The 19,061-nt window shown below is 38.9% G+C and overlaps 1 protein-coding gene across 3 annotated transcripts in view; it reads right to left on the bottom strand.

Annotated features, from left to right (window-relative positions):
- Nucleotides 1-19,061, bottom strand: part of gprs (speckle type BTB/POZ protein) — a 30,435-nt gene that overhangs the window by 3,964 nt on the left and 7,410 nt on the right. The window contains exons 4-9 of one of the 3 annotated variants that reach the window (XM_045752920.2): nt 15,846-15,884; nt 12,075-12,192; nt 10,802-10,959; nt 9,361-9,492; nt 8,438-8,620; nt 1,364-3,476 (exon numbers count right to left, since the gene is read on the bottom strand). In XM_045752920.2, the coding sequence (XP_045608876.1) occupies nt 3,462-3,476; nt 8,438-8,620; nt 9,361-9,492; nt 10,802-10,959; nt 12,075-12,192; nt 15,846-15,884 (645 nt within the window). In that variant the 3' untranslated portion in view covers nt 1,364-3,461. Of the gene's footprint in view, nt 1-1,363; nt 3,477-8,437; nt 8,621-9,360; nt 9,493-10,801; nt 10,960-12,074; nt 12,193-15,845; nt 15,885-19,061 lie in introns of those variants that run through there. The other 2 variants (XM_045752918.2, XM_045752919.2) reach the window with 2 other exon arrangements.

Here is a 19,061-nt window from a genome sequence, read left to right as displayed (position 1 = left end):
ATATATAACGTCTAATAAACGTTTCCTAGAGTCTAACACTAACTCAAATTTTGTACCGAAAATGAGACTATGTACGAAGCATTCAGAGCTTCATCTTCACAATGATTCATGAAAGCATTTAGCTTTCTTATAGTTACAAAGTACAGGATATTATAGTACAAAATCTATAGAGTGGATCACCATTCTAGTCAATATTTTTATAAAAATAATCTACGTTATACACATTGGTATACACATTGGATTTTGTGATTATATATATAAATATATATATTATATATATATTTAAGAATTATATTATATATATATAAATGTATTATATAAATTATATATATATATATATAAGAATTACATTATATATATAAATATATTATATAAATTATATATATATATATATATATATATATATATATATATATATATATATATATATATATATATATATATTACACATATATTTATTTATTTATATATAATGCACATAAGCAACCACAAGGATAAAGAATGTGATAGCATAAAATTATTGCAAAGTACATGATTCAGAGATAAGGAAAATTAGAGAAACCAATAGAATTATACTTGCAATATAAAGCCTTGACCATGAGAACTTGAAATTAGCATAGGATATCGATAGCCTGAAGCATGAAAACCTTGTATAACATTCTTCTATAATTCCGTACAGAAAGGTTGCACAAACGTGTTGCAAATAACACACAAGATTACATTACACATGTTTACAGTTTGTTATAAGTATAAACACATTGCAACAGTTGTATGTTTTTGTAAAGCTCCTAAATGTTTTTGTTAGCTTGTGTTGCCAGTATTTGTTCTTGCGTTTCTGGATATATTGGTAGTGCACTGTAGGTGAGTGTAGTGCACTGTAGGTGAGTGTAGTGCACTGTAGGTGAGTGTAGTGCACTGTAGGTGAGTGTAGTGCACTGTAGGTAAGTGTAGTGCACTGTAGGTGAGTGTAGTGCACTGTAGGTGAGTGTAGTGCACTGTAGGTGATTGTAGTGCACTGTAGGTGAGTGTAGTGCACTGTAGGTGATTGTAGTGCACTGTAGGTGAGTGTAGTGCACTGTAGGTGAGTGTAGTGCACTGTGAGTGAGTGTAGTGCACTGTAGGTGAGTGTAGTGCACTGTAGGTGAGTGTAGTGCACTGTAGGTGAGTGTAGTGCACTGTAGGTGAGTGTAGTGCACTGTAGGTGAGTGTAGTGCACTGTAGGTGAGTGTAGTGCACTGTAGGTGAGTGTAGTGCACTGTAGGTGAGTGTAGTGCACTGTAGGTGAGTGTAGTGCACTGTAGGTGAGTGTAGTGCACTGTAGGTGATTGTAGTGCACTGTAGGTGAGTGTAGTGCACTGTAGGTGATTGTAGTGCACTGTAGGTGAGTGTAGTGCACTGTAGGTGAGTGTAGTGCACTGTAGGTGATTGTAGTGCACTGTAGGTGAGTGTAGTGCACTGTAGGTGATTGTAGTGCACTGTAGGTGAGTGTAGTGCACTGTAGGTGATTGTAGTGCACTGTAGGTGAGTGTAGTGCACTGTAGGTGAGTGTAGTGCACTGTAGGTGAGTGTAGTGCACTGTAGGTGAGTGTAGTGCACTGTAAGTGTGTAGTGCACTGTGAGTGTAGTGCACTGTAGGTGAGTGTAGTGCACTCTAGGTGAGTGTAGTGCACTGTAGGTGAGTGTAGTGCACTGTAGGTGAGTATAGTGCACTGTGAGTGTAGTGCACTGTAGGTGAGTAGTGCACTGTAGGTGAGTGTAGTGCATATATCAGTGTTAATTTAATGAGACGGAAAATAGTGTATAAAAATATTACAATTAATGAATATTGCCAATTTTAATCTCCAAACTTACTGCGAGTGAGAGTGCATGACAGGTGCTCATTGTGAGTGACAGTGCATAACAGGAACTCCGTTCGAATGGCTTTGCATGACAGGATCTCATTGTGAGTGACATTGCACTACATGAGCTCAATGTGAGTGATAGGGCATGACAGGAGCTCACTGTGAGTGGCAGTGCATGCCAGGAACTCCGAGTGACAGTGTGTGATAAGAGCTCATTATGTTAACTCTCCATGTAAACTTTCGAATACAAAAATTAGCTTTAACAATATGTTTAATTATGTTATAAATATATGCAAACTTCAGACACAATCATCTGATCAATCAAATTCATTATTTATAAACATCATAAATCTTTAAATGTTAGAAATGAATCATGTTAGACACATATGTGTCAAGTTAAACACAAATGTGTCAAGTTAGACACAAATGGATCAAGATAAATATAAATGAATTTAGTTAGATACAGATGAATGAAGTTAGACGCAGATGAATAGTTACATAGAAATGGATCAAGTTAGACTTAAATGAGTCAAATTAGACAAAATTGGACCAAGTCAGTCACAAGTGAATCAAGTTAGATACAAATTCATAAAGTTTGACACAAATGGATTAAGTTAGACACAAATGAATCAAGTTGAACACGAATGAGTCAAGTTAGGCACAAATGAATCACGTTAGACACAAATGGATCAAGTTACACACAAATGAAATAAGTTAAACATAACTTAATTAAATTAGACGAAAATGAATCTACTTAGACACAAAAGATTGAAATAAGAAACGAAAGAGCAAAGTTAGACATAAATGGGTCAAGTTAGACACAAATTAGTCGAGCTAGACACGAGTCAATCAAGTTAGACACGAATGAGTGTATTTAGGCATGAAGGAGTCAAGTTAGACATGAATGAGTAGAGTAGACGAAATGAGTAAATTTAAGCTCAAATAAATCAAGTGAAACAATAACGTATAAAGTTAGTCAAGTGGAACCTGATAAGGAAATATTAAATTTTTGTATTATTATTATAAACATCAATAATTAAAACAGACAACATAAGTATACACATAGCGTTCAGAACAGTTGCTTCAGAACGAAGTCTTATGAGATGACCCGCTAACCTATGACAATTGCCTACATCGTGTCCAATATAAAATGAAATCATGAATACAATTTCTTATGTTTTTTAATTCTTTATCATAATTATTTATTTAAGACACTTGAGATAATAGAAATCTTTTCAACAAATTTGTACCTTAATAATGTGCACCATATGACTTAAATTTACAAAGAATATATTATACATCTAAATGCATATACAATCAGTGGTAACTTGATTCTGTGTTCAGTCAAGATGAGAAAGTGGAGAACTTAGTCTCTGGTCACGGAAGGTAAGATGGGGGGGGCCGTGTTGAAGTTGGCCAGAGTGAAGTAGGATGAGTGCAGGCCCTCCCAGCCTCTCCTCAGCCTACGAGTAGGGGTAGGCCAAAGTGCTGATGCACCCCCACCTCAACCTACGTGTGAGGCAGGCCGCAGTACAAGCCTACCCTACCTTTCAATCTACAAGTGGGGTAAGCCGAAGTGCAGGCCCACCCCCCACCACTTAGAGGAATTAGCCACATGTTTCAAGGGGGTTCCGACTACAGGCAGTTGCAAAAGGAGGAGCAGATGACAGTTGAGCATCATCAAGTAGAAGGATGTGCACAGAGGGAAAGAGTAAAATAAATCATCAATATTGACAATGTTGAAAAGAGCATTACTTCAAAAATACGTTTCACATGCTTCTACATAGGCCTACGTGTCAAAATCATATAGGTCACATATATATGACTGCAAAATGTCGCTTTCCAAGCAACTACGAGAATACTACTGCTTATATCAAAACTGTCAGAGCTTCTAACGTGTAGATTCCTCGTCTTGGGTGAAAAGTTTAGCACGACATAAGCAATAGTTTTGATTGCTTTTTCTGCACAACCTACTCAAGTCGTTGAGCAGTAGCCTACTCAAGTCGTTGAGAGGTAGTCTACTCAAGTCGTTGAGAGGTAGTCTACTCAAGTCGTTGAGAGGTAGTCTACTCAAGTCGTTGAGCAGTAGCCTACTCAAGTCGTTGAGAGGTAGCCTACTCAAGTCGTTGAGAGGTAGCCTACTCAAGTCGTTGAGAGGTAGTCTACTCAAGTCGTTGAGAGGTAGCCTACTCAAGTCGTTGAGAGGTAGCCTACTCAAGTCGTTGAGAGGTAGTCTACTCAAGTCGTTGAGAGGTAGCCTACTCAATTCGTTGAAAGGTAGTCTACTCAAGTCGTTGAGAGGTAGTCTACTCAAGTCGTTGAGAGGTAGCCTACTCAAGTCGTTGAGAGGTAGTCTACTCAAGTCGTTGAGAGGTAGTCTACTCAAGTCGTTGAGAGGTAGTCTACTCAAGTCGTTGAGAGGTAGTCTACTCAAGTCGTTGAGCGGTAGCTTACTCAAGTCGTTGAGCGGTAGCCTACTCAAGTCGTTGAGAGGTAGCCTACTCAAGTCGTTGAGCGGTAGTCTACTCAAGTCGTTGAGCGGTAGTCTACTCAAGTCGTTGAGAGGTAGCCTACTCAAGTCGTTGAGAGGTAGCCTACTCAAGTTGTTGTGAAGAAGCTCAATTCCTTGAGAAGTAGCCATCACGGTACACTGCACTGTGCTCACTTTAGGAAACAATACATTTCTTAACCTGCATTTATATTTTTTTACAGGTAGATAACTGTAAAGGAGTTTTAGTCTTATTCCCAAATATAAAGAAAGAAGCTGAAGTTGACAATACAATGTGTATATAACGTCATGCAATATAACAAAGCATTTAAAAGTCTAAACTACAGAATAGTTGATAAATATTGCATATTTGACTCAGCAAGCCTGAACTAGGCTCTAACTATAAAGATTTAGGCATAACTAGCATAGCAATATATAGTTTCCACTGTTAAAGATAGGATTCTCCCTTCTCCAAGCCCATTTATCTGACAAGGAAATTGATAACACTTTATCTTAGCAACTTTCTTGCTCTTAACTACACAATATGTGAATAGATATAATACTTGTGGAGAATACCGTAACGAGCACACATTTTTGTCTTCTGCTATTCCTTGGTTTCTCAATAAAGCCCGTCACAGTGTGGTGGCAATGGTAGTGTGTTGGTCAGGGAGGCATTGTTGACTGTCTGCAATGTTATTAATTCATTTCTCCCCATGTTAGGTATGGCTCCTCAATATTTCCACCAAACATGATATACCACTGATATATATATATATATATATATATATATATACACGATAGAAGTAACAAACATTTCTTTTACCATCACCAGCAAATGTGGAGAGATGCTATTGCTAGAGAAATTAAACATGCGTTACCATCTACGCTTTTAACAGAGCCGTAAACCACCACAACACCACACGTACACACACACAGCCAGGAAGCTTGTCCAGTCTTCTTCCCAAATGATTATACAGTTACCACAGAAAGTATGAAAGAGAAAATACTTCGGCAAGAGTTACTAGGCGAACATATTACTACACACAACTCACACCGAAGAAGAGAAATGCACATGAATTACTAAAAACATTATGTTTTTTTTTTAATATATTTTGATAATAACTAGGAGTACCTATCACAGCTGTAACGAGAGTCGTCCAGAGAGCAGAGGCTACTTGATCGTGTCTACTCCCAGGGGGGAGGGGTCTTCTGCCGCCCCAACTGGATACTCATTAACCATTATTTTAACAAATATTTAAATCTTTAAAGGCCATATACAAAGATAGTGTGTGTGTGTGTGTGTGTGCGTGTAATTACCTAAGTGTAGTTACAGGATGAGAGCTACGCTCGTGGTGCCCCGTCTTCCCAGCACTCTTTGTCATATTACACTTTGAAACTACTGACGGTCTTGGCCTCCACCACCTTCCACCTAACTTGTTCCAACCGTCTATCACTCTGTTTGCGAAAGTGAATTTTCTTATATTTCTTCGACAGCTTTGTTTAGTTAGTTTAAATGTATGACCTCTTGTTCTTAAAGTTCTAGGTCTCAAGAATTTTTCCCTATCAATTTTATCGATTCCTGTGTGTGTGTGTGTGTACGTGTGTATTCCCACTTTAGAGATCGTCAGTATCTAAAGTGAGAATGATATGACACTTAAATACGACAGTTTCTTGACGTTGGGAAACCTTAAGAGGACGGGCTGAATAAGCTCAATGTGCCTAATAGTTTGTTTTATATATTAGGAGTGTAAACTATGCTTTGTTTTATTAGATAAACAAGTCAATTGCCAGGACCAGGATTCATCAACCATTTACGAAACCTCTACATCTTTCCTAAATCATATCGAAATAATTTACATTTATTAAACAGTTTACGAACTTTGAAACTTAGAAGATCATTATTGGTTTAATCAACCCCGTAGTGCTTCGAACCTCATAATGATGGATAAAGAGTAATTTTTTTTTTTTAAAGCAATTACTTTATTGTTCCACCTTGTCTTCCCAATGCTATGACACATGCTGTTGTCATAGGCATAGCATTGCAGACACAGACATAATGTGTCTGCAATGGCATATCATTGCAGACACATTATGCAGACGATACCACGAGTTTTGTGTCGACAGAAGACTCAGTGGTGAATGTTCAGGTTGAGTTAGACAACTTTGAGAGGGCAATAGGTGCTGTCATTAACAAGAATAAAACGTGTATGATGGGGCATGGCACTTGGTGTTATATATAGTTACCTGGACAGATTCGTGGTTCAAGGTAGTGGAGTCTATAAGGCTCTCGGGATTTGTTGGTGTATAACATATGGAACACCATTGGCAAGTACTATGTAGAAATATAATAGTAGCTACGAACATGTTGTCAAATAGGAAATTAACCCTGTTTCAGAAGGCTGTAATAATCTATTGCAAAATTTTGTCAGAAGTGTGGTATTTGTTTCACAGTTTTCCAATTGATAAGAAAATTGTTATGGAGATTTGGACAAAACTATTTTTAGATATGTATGGCATGATAGATACCAACCAATTAAACGGACTACATTATGTAAAGATAAGAAAAACCGCGGAATAGGGATACTGAATGTGTACCATAGGTCATTGGCTATCTTTTGTGTTACCTTTAGAAAGGAAATAATGTAGAAGAATAGTGTAAATGCTTTAGGACATTATTTTTGTAAAATACGTGTTAGCAACCTCACTTTTATTCTTGTGTAATTGATGTTCTCAGGCGGATTTGTCATGTTGAAGTTTTTTTTTTAATGATGAACAGTAAACACGTGTATGGTGTCCTGCTCCCACATATAGTTCCTAGAGTTCATACCCACTTTTTAACTGGCGAGTAATATGGGCAAACCTTCATGTTAAATTTATTGCCCCAAAACAACGTGAACTAGTGTATGGCAACTTTTAGAGTTGTTAATTATTTATTATGAGAAGTTACAAAATTTACAAGTTCTGTGCGAAACTCTTCACAAGTTATCCAATGGCAACGAACTTTTTTAATAAAACATTCAAAGTATATCACTTGGAGAGTTGCTTTAACAATAAATCCTTGCCTAGCCTAGCCTCACCTTCGCTTAGCCTTGCCTAGCCTCTCCTAACCTAGCCTTGCCGTGTCTTACCTAGTTTAATCATAGCATTAAGAATCTGTTTGCGTAGCAAACATTGCATTTTAATGGTATATTATTTCAAATTAAATTACTGGAATTGAAAAACAGTGAAATTTGAACCCTGTCTCCAAATAGCAGTGTGTATTATTATAATGAAGTGGAATGTGACTTTTTTCCTATATATATATATTCATTCATCACTGAGTGACTTATTTGATAACGCTACCCTTATTCTCTACACTGCCACCAGCCTACAGTGAAATCCGGCTATTGACGCCATTTATGGGTTTGTTACGCGTTCAGCGCCAGATATGGCGCCCGTTACATCAGCAAATTGACTTTTAAACCAACACAGGAATATCTATAAATTCCAATTTCTTGAAAAATGGCATGTCACTCTATCACTACTCAAAACAATATAGTTTGCTCACCACTAAAACTTTTATCGATTTAAACTAAAATTATATATATATATATATATATATATATATATATATATATATATAAATTTGTAATTTAATGTTCATTTAATTTATTATACTACATTTAACAAATATTTCGAAACGATTTCAAGCCGAAAACAACAAAAACTAAATTATCTTAATGCATAACCTAGAAAATAAATTATAATTATTAGGTAAATTTGATTATTTTTTTAGGCAACTTTGCATAATGTTCTATTATAAATACATAGAATTTGCATTTACGTATTGTCAGGTGTGTGAGGGGTTGAGCTCAATGGTTTGTAGTGCATCTTGGGGACTCACCTGGCGATGTGGGAAGACTCACTTGGTTAAGATGGTGAAGACTCACCAGAGTCTGGCCAGGTTATATGGGAGTAGACTCACCTGGTGACATGAGGGTAGACTCACCTGGTGACGTGAGGCTAGACTCACCTGGTGACGTGAGGCTAGACTCACCTGGTGACGTGAGGATAGACTCACCTGGTGACGTGAGGGTAGACTCACCTGGTGACGTGAGGATAGACTCACCTGGTAAGCGAGAGCATTCATGATAATGTGGTAAGGAACGAGTCCTAGTGGATGGATCTCCTTCATGAGGATATTGGCGGGGATTTTGTAGAACTGGATATACTCGAGGAAGTTCCCTATCACCTCCTTGAGATCGGTATTGGGTTGATTGTCGCAGTGCTTCTTCGACCACATCAGACCAGCCTGTGGAGGGGGGAGGGTATGAGCTCTCTTTGGTAAATTTCGCATTGTTTCTTGCGTGGCAGTTACATCAATTATTGCTTGTATGGCGAGCGGTCCAGAAAGATTAATATAAATTGAGGAATGTAAAGGAATCCATTGTGGTTCAATACAAGCGAAAGAGAATGTAATTATATACTAATTACAGAATGAATTGCCTACAGGGTGGCAATGTTTCCAAACTATGTAGATATAAAAAAGGAAAACAAATGTTAATACCAAAATACTACCCAGACACCTACACTGAGTCTGTGACACCTCTCCTGAGTCCATGACACCTCCCCTGAGTCTGTGACACCTCCCATGAGTCTATGACACCTCCCCTGAGTCTGTGACACCTCCCCTGAGACTGTGACACCTCCCATGAGTCCATGACACCTCCCCTGAGACTGTGACACCTCCCATGAGTCCATGACACCTCCCCTGAGACTGTGACACCTCCCATGAGTCTATGACACCTCCCATGATACTGTGACACCTCCCCTGAGACTGTGACACCTCCCATGAGTCCATGACACCTCCCCTGAGACTGTGACACCTCCCCTGAGTCTGTGACACCTCCCCTGAGACTGTGACACCTCCCCTGAGACTGACACCTCCCCTGAAACTGTGACACCTCCCATGAGTCCATGACACCTCCCTTGAGACTGTGACACCAATCCCTGGGTCAGTGCCACATCTCATGCCTGTCTATTCCGCCTGACCTGGAACTTGGTGAACTCGTCTGCGCGTAGCTCTTCCCTGGCCATGATGAGTCTGACGACGTGCTGGGGGAGGAGGGTGAAGGAGCCCAGGTTCAACACCTCGTTCCCGTGTTCGTCAACGAACTCCAGCACCTGAACGTCCGCCCCACACACATATCCAAAAAAATTGTCAGTAACTTTTATAATAACAATAATAATTATTATTATTAGCCTTATTGTTACTTATTATTGTTACGATTATGAATTCATGTAATGTATTTACCTATTTTTTTTAATATCATAAGGGTATTTAAGTGAGTTTATTTTTTGTATCGAATGAAGCAACAAGAGACTAGTTATAATGAGATCAGAGTAGGGAACAGTGAAAAACAGAGTAGACTGAGAAAACAGGGTTGGAGGGAAGGGGAGTGATCCAGTCATTGATATAATTAATTAGTTGAACCAGTTAATAGCAACCAATATAGGGATGGGAGTGAAATCAATTACTATAGAAAAAAATTGTCTCGTAGGGTGATTCTTCCCCTCCTATGTTAATACAGCCTGTTATCCAAAATAATGCGACTTATAGCAACTATGGTGGAACGTACAAACATGATATACATTAATTACCATAGTTAAGGGGCCACCTTAATTAACCAGCAGCCTAACGTAACTTGCCCAAAGAGTTATAGAGGCTCAGGGGATGGAGTATAGAGAATCCTTACTGTTTACTGACATTCAGGTATTTCTCTTCTTTTCTTAATTAATAAGGCACTTGTAATAATTACTACTTAATATCTTGGAGGGAGGTAATTTGACATTTTTTATCTTTATTAAATAATATACAATATAAATCGTATGTACATCAATTTTACAAGGAAATACTACATTACATATACAGTAGTATAATTCTCAATGAACAAGTGTTTCATATCATCACAGAGCATGAACTTTAAACAGATGAAATAAAGCCATGGGAGTTACCAAATTTAAGGCCCCTACTCCTTCCCCCCCCTCTCCCTACAATGCCCCAAAAGGCCCACACACCCGTCCGAGTTGAGGCCCAAGCTTACACTAATTAAAAATCCATCTTCCCTAGCTCTTGTTCCCTAAGTCTTCACCGCCCCTCGTGGGGCAGTAATATAACATTGACTCGAAAACGTTGATCCCACGTTCATTAAACAGTTGATGCAACGTTGTATAAAAAGGTTGATCCAACGTTAAATAAAACGATGACCCAACATTTATTAAAAGTTGATTAAACAATGTTCCAACGTCGATTAAAGCAATGTTCCAACGTCGATTAAACGTTGACCCAACGTAATTAAACGTAATTCGAGCACATTTTGCCCACTTTGAGTGGTAACTACAATGGTAATCGTAATTACTTCAACGGGAGGGAGGGAGAGATAGAAGAAAGACTAGAGCAGAAATCTAGAGAGTAGAGAGTAGGAGCACCGACCTTCTGCACCATGGACTTGGTGCACTTATACTGAATATAGCGCTCAGCGGACGCCAATAGGGCACATACAGTGTCCACGTTGATGCAACATTGCACGAATCCTGAGCAACCCTTCCGCAGCTCGTCAAGGCCATAGTAGTCCGCCGCGTTCATTAACCCTGTGGGATATAGAGGTGTGTATAAACTACCTTACCAGACTACCAGGCGGTCAGCCTGGTAGTGTCGTGTGAGGGGGAGGGGAGGGTAGTGGAGGTTACAATACCAGGCAGGTTGTGATGGGGGGAGGAGATTGTAGGTGGCCGTGCCTGGCATGAGTTGTGACTCCAACATTTCAAAATATTCCCCCTTTCATTAACTTGAACTCCACAAAATATTCTTAAATTTAGAAGCCTCCTATTACCCTCATTATGAAAAGCACTTTTTTAATATATATATATATATATATATATATTATATATATGTATATATATATATATATATATATATATATATATATATATATAATATATATAATATATATGTCATACATGGATGGAGAAAATACATCCTTCTGAAGATGTATTATTAAATACGAAAGTACTTAAGGAAATTCCAGTTTCAAATCTTCCTTTGTAGCCTGACACTGTCATACATTATATATATATATATATATATATATATATATATATATATATATATATATATATATATATATATATATATATCAAACATGTTTTATGAGTTAAAATATATTAAAAGTTGTATAAAATATGCTAAATATATTTAAGAGAATTGTTTATTTGTTAAATATCATTTGATAAATGCTATTTTGTCATATTTTTCTGAAATCAATTATAAACAACGCACTGTATTATTACATGCATTCATACAGACAAAAATAAAGAATTGGAACAAAAAAATATTCATATATATATATATATATATATATATATATATATATATTTTTTTTTGCTGGAAGAGCATATGTAAACCAAAATAACTTCATAAGCTTAAGGAAGCAGCCTATGTACCATTTATAACTTTCGCAGGACAGAGGATAGATTGATCACAAACCATAACTATTCTGGCTACGGCAGGAAGGAGGTCTGGCCGCCCCACCATAGCAGAATGTGTGGTGGCTGGACTCACCTAGACAAATACGTTGTTGCTTAGTTCACCTAGCAGCACGCTTGATGGTTAGGCTCACTTAAGGAGGGGCTCAGTAGCTAGACTCAACTAGAAGAGTGAGTGGCGCCTAGGTTTACTTTTGAGAGTGCGTGGGAGGTAGACTCACCCAGGAGAGTGCGTGGTTGCAGAGTTACGCAGCCAGTGTGGATGTATTCAATCAGCTGTCTGAAGACGTCTGGCTCAAATTCCTCCACGATAAGGGTTTGGTGGACGTTTCCTTGTGGCTGTTGGGAAGGAGAAGCAGTTGTGATGTGTGTATGTGTGGGGTGTCAGTGTGTTGTGATGTGTGGGGTGTCAGTGTGTTGTGATGTGTGGGTATCAGGGTGTGTTGTGATGTGTGTGTGTGTGTGTGTGTGTGTGTGTGTGTGTGTGTGTGTGTGTGTGTGTGTGTGTGTGTGTGTGTGTGTGTGTGTGTGTGTGATGTGTGTGGGTGTCAGGGTGTGTTGTGATTGTGTGTGGGTGTCAGTGTGTTGTGATGTGGGGTTCAAGGGATGTTGTGAATATGTGGGGAGACTGAACGGAGGTAACTGACACCTTAATTGTTGTTGTTATAAATATGAGAACTGTAACAGAAAACGATTATACGAGAATATAAAGAAATCTAACCTACAGTGAAGTATCTACAAGATTTATTTCTGAAAAATTAACACATAAACGTAATAAAGTTTAAAGATAAAAAGCATACAACTGTGTTCCATTTTTGGTTTTAAAAACACGCAGTGCACAGTACGAAAATAATTTTAACTGTTGAAGCGAAACTACTGCACAGGAAGCGACTAAAAATTTATATCGTAAATATACAATGGAATTGTGTAAACATGAACTTGAAAGTAATTAAATGTATTTTTTCCTATTTCTCTCTCATTTCAAAAATCTAATTGATGTGTATATATATATATTATTTCCCCATTAAAATGTGCAGAGAAAATACGTAAGATATATTGAAGCCTGAACTGAATCTAGCAATTATGGTAGCAGATAATTAGGACCATCTTACAATGTTTTATAACTTATCAAAGTCTGCATGTCTCGAGTCATGAGTGGCGTGGATCATGGAAGGGAGATGGTGAGGTAATATGTGTGTGATGGGGAGGTTGTTGGCGACATGCAAAGGAGGTGTAGGATATGACAGGCGGGATGGCAGGACTTGTCGTACGACGCGGGGTGGGGGGGGGGGGAGATTTAGGGAAGATGTGTGGGATGAGAGCTGATAGGGTAGGTACATGGGATTGGGGGTTCTTTGCATGGGGTGTAACTGACACTGTGTGTACCCTGCTGGGGGTGTAGCTGACACTGTGTGTGCCCTGTTGGGTGTGTAGCTGACACTGTGTGTGCCCTGTTGGGGGTGTAGCTGACACTGTGTGTGCCCTGTTGGGTGTGTAGCTGACACTGTGTGTGCCCTGTTGGGGGGTGTAGCTGACACTGTGTGTACCCAGTTGGGGGTGTAGCTGACACTGTGTGTACCCTGCTGGGGGTGTAGCTGACACTGTGTGCCCTGCTGGGAGTGTAGCTGACACTGCGTGTGCCCTGGGAGGGGGTTGTAGCTGACACTGTGTGTGCCCTGTTGGGGGTGTAGCTGACACTGTGTGTACCCTGGGAGGGGGTTGTAGCCGACACTTAGTGTCCTTCTGGAAGGGTGCACAAATGTATATTTCTAAACTTAAATAACATTGGGGGGGTCCAGTTGCTGACTGCAATATGTAACTAATATTTCCGCCACCGCCTTCAAGATAGATCTGAGGTCCATAATAAACTAATCACAGTTATTAAAACTAACACGTAAGCCAATGGAGACCGCAGACACAATCGTACGGAAATGGTTGGAATTCACGGGCCAGACCAGTCGAGAGAATCAGAGCTATTCTATCTGTTTTTGTCGCTATGATTGTCTTAGTAAGATGTCCTACATAATTATATTTGATATTAAATATAAGCTATACCGATAAATGGTAAAAACTAATGTCAAATAGCCTTAGTTGTGGTTTGTGGCTGGGCTTGAGGCCTGCCAACTAAGGTTATTAAAGGAAACCTGTCCTCTCTCAGAACACATAGTATTTTGACAAGGAAATCCCACAACGTCATAGTTGATGTACTAAGTAAGATGTACTAAAAATCATAGCTGCCCCAAATTTGACGCGATATCGCCATTTTCTATGGGTCCTCAGGTTAGATTCAGGCACTTTAGAACATTATTTAAGTGACGTTATGAACGCTAGAGAGAACGCACCGAAATGCCTTACTGACCAGCCAGCAAGTATAATTTAGTCCTGAATATAGTCCAGGACTAAACTCTCAATTTATACACAGGTACAACAATATATAGTATATACCGCCTGGTGAATATGTGTACTTTATATATTCCCTGTCTGCTAGGCTTCTTGCAGGTGTGATTGACGCCAACATATATATTTCAATATTTTTTCTTGCAAAAACTTATTTTTTGCAATAAAAAAGGTATAAATATATACATTTTATATTAGATTATATTTTATTTATTAAAGAACATTAAAAACTTTAAAGTTTTAAAACGTTGTGCAATTTTATCTGTGTTTCAGGCGACTAGGAATTATAAATTAGATCTTGACATTCCAGTAAAGTTTCTCTTTATTTTAATATTATTTTTTTTTGTAAGTTATAAGTTGCTTGAATCACTGCTTATATTATAAGTTTCTATAGATAAGTTTTGTTGTGTCTCCTATAAATCACAAGAAAAAAAAGACAGATTTTTAAATATCAGTAGAGGTGAACTTTTAAAGTCAATACGTTACAATCGTGAAGATTTTATAGTCATGCATAGTACTATGAGAGTGTGTTGATTGTCACTTCATAGGTGGAGGTGTGCTTGATGAATGATATTACCCATCCAGAGTGTGATTGATGAATGATATTACCCATCCAGTGTGACTGATGAATGATATTACCATCCAGAGTGTGATTGATGAATAATATTACCCATCCAGTGTGAGTGATGAATGATATTACCCATCCAGTGTGAGTGATGAATGATATTACCCATCCAGTGTGCTTGATGAGTGATATTACCATCTAGAGTGTGGTAGATGAATGATATTACCCATCCAGTGTGAGTGATGAATGATATTACCATCTGGAGTGTGTTTGATGAATGATATTACCCATCCAATGTGACTGATGAATGATATTACCATCCAGTGTGAGTGATGAATGATATTACCCATCCAAAGTGTGGTAAATAAATTGTATTACTACTCTACAGCGAGATAAAAATATTACCCATCCAGAGTGTGATAAATGAGTGATATTGCCCATTGAAATATTAATGAGAATGGTTCGGGGGGTTTTCAGATTTAATTAAATTATTTTTTAAAGAAGTTGCATGCTAGTTTATTATAAAAAATATTTACTTATCAGAAACTAATTAGAAAATTAACTAGTTTTTTAATATGTGGAAAAAGACGGAAAAACTTATATGTCGAAAAATTATTTTTATTCATGGAGTATGTCTCGTCATTTATTTGTAAAGGAATAGAGCATTCAACAGAAGAAACTAATTTCTAGTATTCATTATTAAACTGTTATATGATAGCTAAACATTCCATTTATCTTCAAAAAATCGCCCAATTAGCGATATTTTATAATCTGTTACTTTGGGAGAAACAGTATGAAAATTACATATAAAAACTTATCGCGCAATTGAACACAGACGTTTTCTCTGATAATGCTCGCTGGTTATAAGGTACATGCTGTTGAAGGGGTGTGTGTGTGGGGCACTCTAGCCTGATCCAGGTATGATTACAGGTCTTGTACACGACTACAGGGTAGGAGTATGATAGCAGCTACTGTGACAGGGAGAGGGAAGAACAGCTACAAGAGACGAGTACTGGGAGAGGCAGCCTACCTCAGGAATGGTGTCCAGCTTGTGAGTGTAGCCGGAGCGCTGGAAGCAAACAAAACACAACGCTCGCGTTAGCTAACCCAACTACTCGCATGCTCTAGTTCCTCTAGTACACACACACACACACACACACACACATCCCTACCTGTTGATTGAAGGTTGAGAGGCGGGACCAAAGAGCCAGAGCTCAACCCCCGCAACACAATTAGGTGAGTACACACATACACACACACACAACAAGTCACGGGAAACAGGAGACCTACCAGAGAGTTGGAAGACAGATATGTGGCGAACAATGTTCACCACATATCCCGGCTCCGACGACACCGGCAACGCTCTCATTCTACACGAGAAACACTGCTGCGACCACTGCTGTAGGGAGGCAGCAGTGTTATCCCTGCTAGGGAGGCAGCTGTATTATCCCTGCCATAGAGGCAGCAGTATTATCCCTGCCATAGAGGCAGCAGTATTATCCCTGCCATAGAGGCAGCAGTATTATCCCTTCCATAGAGGCAGCAGTATTATCTCTGCCATAGAGGCAGCAGGATTATCCCTGCCATAGAGGCAGCAGGATTATCCCTGCCATAGAGGCAGCAGGATTATCCCTGCCATAGAGGCAGCAGGATTATCCCTGCCATAGAGGCAGCAGGATTATCCCTGCCATAGAGGCAGCAGGATTATCCCTGCCATAGAGGCAGCAGCATTATCCCTGCCATAGAGGCAGCAGGATTATCCCTACCATAGAGGCATAACTCGCAAACTGCAATAGGAACTATCACCTTTAACCCTTGGACCTGGCCATACCTCGGAGAATCGATAATGTCTGCCTTTCGCAAACCATTGAATAACGAAAGGGTTAGCTAGCCTATCAGAGCTGATCTCGAGGAAGCCTATCAATGCTGATCTAAAGGAAGCCTATCAGTGCTGATCTCGAGGAAGCCTATCAGTGCTGATCTCGAGCGGGCCTATTACATCTAACCTCGAGGAAGCCTGTCAGAACTCCTATCGTGCGAGCCTATCAAAGTTCCCCCTCATTGAGACAAACGCACTAGGCTGGTTCTCTTATAAGATCCGATTTGTGCCTTAGTTTCTTATTTACATCTCTCCGTAAACTAGTTAAGTGTGTTACCAGCCAGTTAGACTTAAGCACAAGCGCCACACATACACTCGTGCTCAGGCTTTAGTAAGAGTGGTTGTGTCAGACTTGTCAATTCATATTAAAAATGGCACTAATGCACTGGAATTGGGATTCTCCTTCTTATAATAATAATAATAATAATAATAATAATAATAATAATAATAATAATAATAATAATAATAATAATAATAATAATAATAATAGTTATCATTGAGAACATTCGTAGGAGCTGTGATGAGGATTCGAACCTGCATGCTGGGTATTCCAAGCATACGCCCTAAACCACTCGGCCACGACATACTAAAAGCAATGCAATTTTTACGCTATCGACCCAATCGTAAAACAAATTTGTTGTTAAAGGGTTTTAAAATGGTTTTTGACGCTCGATAGGTTAGGATGGGCTGCCTAGTTTCCAACTTTCCTGGTTAGGCAAAACTACTGCAAATGTGGCACTTGTCAGAGCTTGAGAACGGACTCCCCCCCTCACTGAGTCAACATATTCCAGTTCTTAGTCTGTCTCGTATCTCTCCCAGGCATTATACAGTCAAATTTGGCTTGGCGCTTTCTCTCACCCCTTCACAACTCATCGCTGCCTGGTTGCCTTCCAGACTGTCAAATATATTTCTTCTTTCATGCTGCAAATCATTTCCAACGGCAGTTTACTTTTTATGGCACTAAGACGGGTCTCTATCTATACCCCAGTTACTCTAATGGGTCCTTATTGATCTCCACTCTAATGGGTCCTTATTTACATCTACTCTAATGGGTCTTTATTTACATTCACTCAAATTGGTCTTTATTTACGAAGGCCGTCTGCAAAGGTCTATTCTTCAAAGTTAGGCCACGTCTCCTCATTTAACCGGTCAGCTGGGAATTTACATAAAGAGTTAACTAGCCCAGGTATCACATTCGCGACGTACCTGCATGCACTTTGGATCCCCAACTAACCATCTAATAGGTCCTTATTTACATCTACTCTATAATATCTGCGTCCTCAATCGACAAGCAGGTTCTTAACAATCCCATCCAGCTGGCGAGCTCTTTAACAATCACAACCAACAATTTGGCTCTTAATAATCACAAGGAACCGGAAGTATTTTAACCATTGCAACCAACCAACAGACTTTACAACCACAACCAGTCAACAGGCTCTTAACAATCACCACCAATCAACAGGCTTTTAACAATCACCACCAATCAACAGGCTCTTAACAATCACCACCAATCAACAGGCTTTTAACACTCACCACCAATCAACAGGGCTTATACAGTCAATTCTGAAGGTACACATGTATCCACAGCCAATCAACACACACAGGCTTTACATCAACGGATAATCAGCACAGCACATTTTCCAGCAAATTCCCAGCAAACACACAACGCAATAGCGAGATTATATTTTGCATGGCGTACAGGCATTGGGACGAGGCTTCGACGTGGTGTGTTTGTTGGGTTAAAACGTACACACCCAGTGGGCACAGGTTGGGCAAACGACGTTGATCTAACGTTGAATCAACGTTGAAGATTTGGATCTAACGTTGAATCAATGTCGATAACGTTGAATTCGACATTGGATAACGTCTATAACATTGAATCAACGTAACTTGAACACAGTTTGCCCAATGGAAAGAATTGGTCTACCATCAGACTCAAAATTGCAATGCAGACTTAACTCTTTCAATGAGACATCAGTAACATAGGTAAGTGGAATTCTTTGGCTTTACACACACACACACACACACACACACACACACACACACACACACACACACACACACACACACACACACACACACACACACACACACACACACATATATATATATATATGTGTATATATATATATATATATATATATATATATATATATATATATATATATATATATATATATATATATATATATAAGACAAAAGGAAGGGGGTGGTAGGAGAAAAGCACACAGAAACTGTATTGGAGGGGACCTAAACATACTCTCTAATGCGTTATGTGTGATTTCCTCCGAGGCTAAGGGTCCCCTTCTTCCAGCCAGAAGTGGTACTCTAAAAAAAAATTATCTATCTATTTGTCTATCTTTCTAT

The sequence above is a fragment of the Procambarus clarkii genome, chromosome 48 (assembly GCF_040958095.1).
Source record: "Procambarus clarkii isolate CNS0578487 chromosome 48, FALCON_Pclarkii_2.0, whole genome shotgun sequence".
NCBI lineage: Eukaryota > Metazoa > Arthropoda > Malacostraca > Decapoda > Cambaridae > Procambarus > Procambarus clarkii.
The sequence above is the reverse complement of the archived record's forward strand: the minus strand, read 5'-3'. Positions and strand labels throughout refer to the sequence as shown.